The sequence below is a fragment of the Stenella coeruleoalba genome, assembly GCF_951394435.1.
Source record: "Stenella coeruleoalba genome assembly, chromosome: 14".
NCBI classification, from domain to species: Eukaryota; Metazoa; Chordata; class Mammalia; order Artiodactyla; family Delphinidae; genus Stenella; species Stenella coeruleoalba.
In genome coordinates, this window is record NC_137160.1 from 87,535,492 (window position 1) to 87,542,790 (window position 7,299).

General features: G+C 55.4%; 1 protein-coding gene across 1 annotated transcript; it reads left to right on the plus strand.

Moving 5' to 3' along the window:
• Positions 1–3,222: 3,222 nt before the first annotated feature.
• Positions 3,223–6,260, plus strand: FZD10 (frizzled class receptor 10). Its single transcript, XM_079942720.1, has one exon. The coding sequence runs from the start codon at positions 3,483–3,485 to the stop codon at positions 5,226–5,228; it is 1,746 nt and encodes a 581-aa protein (XP_079798846.1). The 5' UTR covers positions 3,223–3,482; the 3' UTR covers positions 5,229–6,260.
• The last annotated feature ends 1,039 nt before the right edge of the window (positions 6,261–7,299 follow it).

Sequence of the window (7,299 nt, forward strand, 5' to 3'; positions counted from 1 at the left end):
ATTCAAAAACCTTATACTTTTCTGGGCAAACATTTGCAAGAACTTGAAGGTAGTTAATGTTTAAGAGTGTCTCTCCCATATATATATTTTTAGGCAGTTGGGGTGAAACATATATATATACAAATATATATATATATATATATATATATATATATATATATATATTCCTTGTCCCGGCATGTTATTTGAAATCATGTTTAATTATAAAGTTTCATTAAAAACCTTTGCTCAAAATTTTAGAGGCCTAATAAGATTTCCATTAATTTAAACATATCGCTATTCCCACGACAGCCCCAAATGCTTTCTTTTCCCTCTTTCATCCGTGGTTAAATATGTAAATAAAATGTCTAAAGTCATTCTTCAAAGAAGACAAAAGAAAAAAGAGCTGAGGGGAGAGACAGCCATAAAATTCCTCCCAATTCTCCATAACATTTGCCAGAGGGGGGCCAGTTGCCAGCCCGGGCTAAGCAGCAGGGAACCCGCTGCTTCTTAGAATCACACATCTCAAATCCCACACACAGGAAAATAAAATAAAATATCTTTTCAGCCGGAGCCATCAAAAGACCCTTTTCATTTATTAGTTACAGAGTTATCTTGCAGTTGGTGATTTCTCAGAGCCTCATTTTTCTATCATAATGTCTATTTGTTGGTTTCCATCTCAGCTGGGCAGAGCGAAGCACTTCTGCAGACATTTTTTCTAAAAAAACGAGAGAAGAAAGCAATCTGAAGTGGTTGTAGTGAAAATAATGGGTCTGAACATGGCCGAATTAAAACAGCACAGAAAAGATCAATTAGGGGGCACCTTCTCAAATAGCTAACACCCCACTCCCGGTGTTTGGCACTGCCCCTGACTCTCTCACATTTATATTTTCAGAGCTTCTGAGGGAAGGAAAGGAAAAGGAAAAGAAGGAAAATGATGTCCAAGGAAGGATCTTGGCAAGGAAAATTCTAGAAAAGCCAAGGGATGTCCACTGAATCTTTTTTAATGGAAAGGTTTGGAAAACAGCTCACTAGACTCAAAAAATATATACACACGCACAAAAAAACGCCCATCCCCAAACAAACTAACTATCATAAGAAAACTGGCAGCCTTGGAAAAAGCATCTCGGCAAACAATCCAGTTGAAGGCGGTTGTTCTGACTGCCTTAGCGTTCACCTCGACCACCTTTTTCTCCACTCTCTTCCTCACCCGAACCTCTTCCAACACCTCACACTGAGATCCAGGGACACTGATTCAGTGCCCGGTGCAACTCCCAGCCTCATTCGTCTCAGTGTTTGCTGGATGGATGGATGGATGGATGGATGGATGGATGGATGGAAAGAAGGAAGGAGGGAAGGAAGGAAGGAAGGAAGGAAGGAAGGAAGGTGGATATGTGAGTTCTCCCAAGTTTACTAGATGTAAAATCCTGAGACTTGTTTCAAATAAAAGCCAATACTCTAAAAAGCCTTCTCAGAGGAAGTGCCCCACTTCTGCCCCCGCCGACAAGAAGCTTCCTAGCAGTAGTGTTTCCTTCTTCGGCGCTTCCTAGAAATAGCCAGGGACCCGCAGCGCCCGCCGCTCCTGCAAAGCCCCGGGGGTGGGGGGGAGGCGGGGGGGCGGCAAGACCGGGGGCCCCCCGCACCGACTCTCAGGGATGTCTGGACACACGGTACACCGCTGCAGAGGGCTAACCCCAGAAAGGCAGGAGGACAAAGGAGGCCCCGGTCCGCAGGGCCCGCTCCTCTGACCTCTCCTCCCGCCCGGGAAAGTCCTCCAACTGCCCCCGCTATGCGTGATCCTGGGAGTTTCCGGAAAACTTTAAGAGATCTTGATCTCGAGAGCGGCTAAGAGGAGAGAGGCCCGGCCACCCCCTAGGGGTCCTGTTTACTGAAGGGTTAATACGGGCAGCCAGGTGACGCGACGGGCAAGTTCTCTGGAGGTGGGGCGTGGGCGTGCGTGGCCGAAGTGACTTCGTCCCCAATTGGCGCCCCCCATCCGAGGGGGGTGATCTAAGGGCACTGGGCCAGGGCGCTCCCTCCGCACCTTTTAAGAGAACTGAGAGGCACGGACGCCTCCCCTTGCCCGGGGAGTTGGGGACCCTCGGAGCGAGCTGACTCAGCGCCCGCCCACCTCCCACCCTCAACGCCGCAGCATCCCGCGGGTCTGCAGCCCAGGAGGGAGCAGTCGGGCAAATCACTGGCCAAATAATATAAATACCCGACGAGCGAATGACTTCCTATAATAAATAAACCCAGCCGCCCAGAAGAAATCAGCAGCCCTGCCTGGCGCGAGGCCCCTCAACTCCGCGGCGCTGTCGGGGGCGCGGGTCCCTCTGCTACACGCCAAGCCCCCCACGGCCCGAGGCGGGGGGGGGGGGACCTAAAGAGCCCCAGGAAGCTGCCCGCCCCTCCCCCTCCTCCTCCCCCTCCCCGCCTTCTCCGCGGAGACCGCGGAGGAGCGGTCCTAAAATCTGGATTCCCAGAGCCCTTCCCCCCCGGCCCTTAGCTCTACTCTTTGAAATTTCAAAGAGACCCCTCCCCGGAGCCGGAGACCCGACGCAGGCCTGGTAACTCCGCAGCCTCGGGAAGATGCGAGCAGGTTTACAAGCTAAGGGGCCACTTTATGGCCGAGGCCATAAAACGCAAATCCCACCTCGCTTTGAAAGCGCCCTCCGCCCAGGACCCACCATAAAAACCAGGGGCGACGCGCCCCCAGCCTCGGCCGCGGACCAGCCCGCCCCTCCTCCGGCCAGGCTCCGAACTCCCAGTCACCCCGGCGTCCTTGGGCTGCGGGGGACGAGGCCGGGGGCTCCCCGGGAAAGGGGGCGCAGGCGGGGAGGCGGCGGGAGGCCAAGTTGGAGGCCGGCGCAGAGGGCGAAGGAGCGGCAGGAGGGACGCACGGGAGGGCGGCGGCGCGGGGCCGGGGGCCGGGGGCCGGGGGGCGGCGGCGGGAGCGGGCGGCCCGGAGCTGCGCTTTCTCATGCAAAGCAGCGGCGGGGCGGGGCGGGGCGCGCGGCCCGGGGGCGGGGCCTGTCACCGCTCGGCTGTTTCCCCCTTTGCCTTTTCGCTCGGCGGCTCCGGCCGGGACCAGATCTCTGAAAGGCTGCGGGCCGGGCCGGGCAGAGGCCGGCGCGGGGAGGGCGGAGCCGCCGCCAGCCGCCGGCCCCCGTGCGCCCGCGCCGCCCGCCCTCTCCGCGCGCTCCCACGAGAGGCCAAAGTTGGCGGCGGCGGCGGCGGCGGCCCGCGCGCCGAGAGCTCCGGGGGTCCTGTCGCTTCCCGGTATTGTTCGCAAACTTTGCTCGTCTCCTCCGCGGCCTCACCTCGGCGGAGGCGGCGCGCGGAGAGCGGGGCCGGGGGCGCTCCGTGCGCATCGCTCGGGTTGAGCTGGGCGGGCATGGGCGGGGGCCCGAGCGGGGACGAGGAGCCGGAGCCGGCAGCCCGAGCCCCGGAGCGGCGGCTCTGAGGGCGGCCGACCTCCCCGCGGGGACACCTCCGACGCCACCATGCAGCGCCCGGGCCCCCGCCTGTGGCTGGTCCTTCAGGTGATGGGCTCGTGCGCCGCCATCAGCTCCATGGACATGGAGCGTCCGGGCGACGGCAGGTGCCAGCCCATCGAGATCCCGATGTGCAAGGACATTGGCTACAACATGACCCGCATGCCCAACCTGATGGGCCACGAGAACCAGCGCGAGGCCGCCATCCAGCTGCACGAGTTCGCGCCGCTGGTGGAGTACGGCTGCCACGGCCACCTCCGCTTCTTCCTGTGCTCCCTGTACGCGCCCATGTGCACCGAGCAAGTCTCCACCCCCATCCCCGCCTGCCGGGTCATGTGCGAGCAGGCCCGGCTCAAGTGCTCCCCGATCATGGAGCAGTTCAACTTCAAGTGGCCCGACTCGCTGGACTGCAGCAAACTCCCCAACAAGAACGACCCCAATTACCTGTGCATGGAGGCGCCCAACAACGGCTCGGACGAGCCCGCGCGGGGCTCGGGCATGTTCCCGCCGCTCTTCCGGCCGCAGCGGCCGCACAGCGCGCAGGAGAACCAGCTGAAGGACGGGGGACCCGGGCGCGCCGGCTGCGACAACCCGGGCAAGTTCCGCCACGTGGAGAAGAGCGCGTCGTGCGCGCCGCTCTGCACGCCGGGCGTGGACGTCTACTGGAGCCGCGACGACAAGCACTTCGCCGTGGTCTGGCTGGCCGTCTGGTCCGTGCTCTGCTTCTTCTCCAGCGCCTTCACCGTGCTCACCTTCCTCATCGACCCGGCGCGCTTCAGGTACCCCGAGCGCCCCATCATCTTCCTCTCCATGTGCTACTGCGTCTACTCGGTGGGCTACATCATCCGCCTCTTCGCGGGCGCCGAGAGCGTCGCCTGCGACCGGGACAGCGGGCAGCTGTACGTCATCCAGGAGGGGCTTGAGAGCACGGGCTGCACCCTGGTCTTCCTGGTCCTCTACTACTTCGGCATGGCCAGTTCCCTGTGGTGGGTGATTCTCACGCTCACCTGGTTTCTGGCTGCGGGCAAGAAGTGGGGCCACGAGGCCATCGAGGCCAACAGCAGCTACTTCCACCTGGCCGCCTGGGCCATCCCGGCCGTGAAGACCATCCTAATCCTGGTCATGCGCAGGGTCGCGGGGGACGAGCTGACCGGCGTCTGCTACGTGGGGAGCATGGACGTCAACGCCCTCACCGGCTTCGTCCTCATCCCGCTGGCCTGTTACCTCATCATCGGCACTTCCTTTATCCTCTCGGGCTTCGTGGCCCTTTTCCACATCCGGAGGGTGATGAAAACGGGTGGGGAGAACACGGACAAACTGGAAAAGCTCATGGTGAGGATAGGGGTCTTCTCCGTGCTCTACACGGTGCCGGCCACCTGTGTGATTGCCTGTTACTTTTACGAACGCCTCAACGTGGAGTATTGGAAAATCCTGGCCACGCAGCACAAGTGCAAAATGAACAACCAGACTAAAAACCTGGACTGTCTGATGGCCGCCTCCATCCCCGCGGTGGAGATCTTCATGGTGAAGATTTTCATGCTGTTGGTGGTGGGCATCACCAGTGGCATGTGGGTCTGGACATCCAAGACTCTGCAGTCCTGGCAGAACGTTTGCAGCCGCAGGTTCAAGAAAAAGAGCCGAAGAAAACCGGCCAGCGTGATCACCAGCAGTGGAATTTACAAAAAAGCCCAGCATCCCCCAAAAACCCATCTCGGGAAATATGAAATCCCTGCCCAGCCTCCCACCTGCGTGTGAATGGAGGGAAGGCCGGCGCGGAAAACTTTCCCAGGGAGGATGCAGTGGCAGAGTCAGAGCCAAACATGGTGCTTTTCTCCGTCGGTTGGTTGCTTGCTTGTTTTGTTCTGTTTTTTCTTTTTTTCTTTTTAAATAAAAGTAAAAGGAAAAAAATAAAAAGCTTCTACCCTGAAATTCAGGATGCTGTGATAACACTGAAAGTCAAAATGTACTTAAAGGGGTTTGTTTTGTTTTTGTTTTCAGTGAAGGAGAACCCTCCCAGTTAAGTAGCCTCTTGTGTAACTAATTTGTGGTAACATAGTTGATTCAGGCCCCCAGAAGAAAACTTTTGTTTAGAACCTTCCATAAATATACATCTGTGTGTTTGAGTTGGCTTTGCTATCCATTTACAAATCAGAGAAGAGATAACTTCTTTGCAAATTAAAGAGCCTCTGCTGAGTTTCAAAAAGGGAGAGAGAGAGAGAGTCACTGTCCGGCAGGGGAGCCCAGGGCCACCCTCAGGAAGGCTGCGTGTAGACAGCAACTTCTGTGCCAACAGGAAGAAAGAGAAAGCCTGACAACTCAGTACCCTCCAGTGGATTTGGAGTCACTTAAAAGAGACTCCAGCCTCCACAAATGGTCTTTCTCCGACATAGAAACTTCCACCAAACCTCATATTGGTCAATGCCAACGATGTGCAATACATTTTTTTTTCTCTTTACGTGAAAATCAAAAGAGAAAAAGTATTTTGCTGTACATAAAGACAACAAAAGAAATCTCCTAACAAAAGAACTAAGAGGCCCAGCCCTCAGAACCCCTTTAGTTTTACAGTTCGTGGCTTTTTAATGGAAACCAAGCCAATGTGACACACGTTTGGACTGATTCGCGGAAGGGTGGGTGGAGAGGGGGGAAGGATCCTTCAAAAGTGCCCAAAGGGCTCATTGACTCTTTCTATTGTTAAACAAATGGTCTCCATGAATAGACGCGGGAAGCCATCTACCAACCTTGGAGTTTATTCTCCTCACCAGGAAACGCCAGGAAAGAGTGGTCCTGCTGGTGTCTATCTGTAATATATGATATTTTTCATGCTTCACTATTTTATTAAAAATAAAAGATGTTCTTTAGTTTGGCGCTGCTCCCTTGTGCGTTGTTAGGTGACCCTTCTCAGTGCGTGGAGAGAACAGAGAAAACTTTCTCCTTCTGTTTGCTTTTCAAGCAAATCCTGCGTGTGCATCTCTGTCTAGAGGTCATTGGTTATCTATGTGAAATGGCAAATGGACGGATTCCACAGTGGGCACAGGATGATTTAATTTCAGGCTTCCTCCATGCAGGAAGCGGCTGTGGTTGGAAGTTGTCTCTTGAGCGGCAGGATGCAAGGGCTCGGTTATAGCACAGTTCATTAAGGAGCAGCTTGGGTACCAAGCGGGGATACACTCGTGCCCCTGCACTAGGGTCCGGAGAATGGAGCCAGCCAATCAGGAGAAGTAAATCAGAGTAGGGCTCAGTTGACCTGCTGGGGTCAAATTGTACTGAGATAGAATGGTAGACAGCCGTCCAAAGGATGCTGGCTTTACAGCAACTCCTGGACGCGTTTACAAAACAGACTGTAGGTCTGGACAGGATAAACTATCTGCTAAGAGTGCTGAGTCATCAAGGAGAAGTTCGTCTGCTTTGCACACCCTCGTACTCGCTGCTCCTCCCGTGTTTGCTGTCTGAGTTGTGTGCTGTAGACCTGAAGTGGGCCTGGGTTCCTCTTGTCAGAGGCACCGCTAAACTCAAGTTCGAACCCAAGGGCACCGTTCAGACCAACTGCCCTGGGGATCTGATAGCACAAGCCCAGCCATCTGTGGGTCATCCTGATGCCAAGGTCCAGGTTGAACAAAGAGCTCTTAAGCATTTTGAGCATTGATTAAACACTTATCAAGGATGGACAGAAGCCTGAAGGACAGGGCAGCCTGTTTCCTGCAGATGGTGTTTAGGAATTAAGCCTGAGGACCCAGGCCACCCTTGCATCAATGACACTAGAATTGAACAATGGTATCAATCTTTTTTTTTTTTTTAGGGGGGCTCGGAGGGGGGTTTGCTGTAGCAT

Excerpts from the sequence above, each read along its gene's own strand:
- FZD10 (XM_079942720.1), top strand. The coding sequence starts at position 3,483 with ATGCAGCGCCCGGGCCCCCGCCTGTGGCTGGTCCTTCAGGTGATGGGC.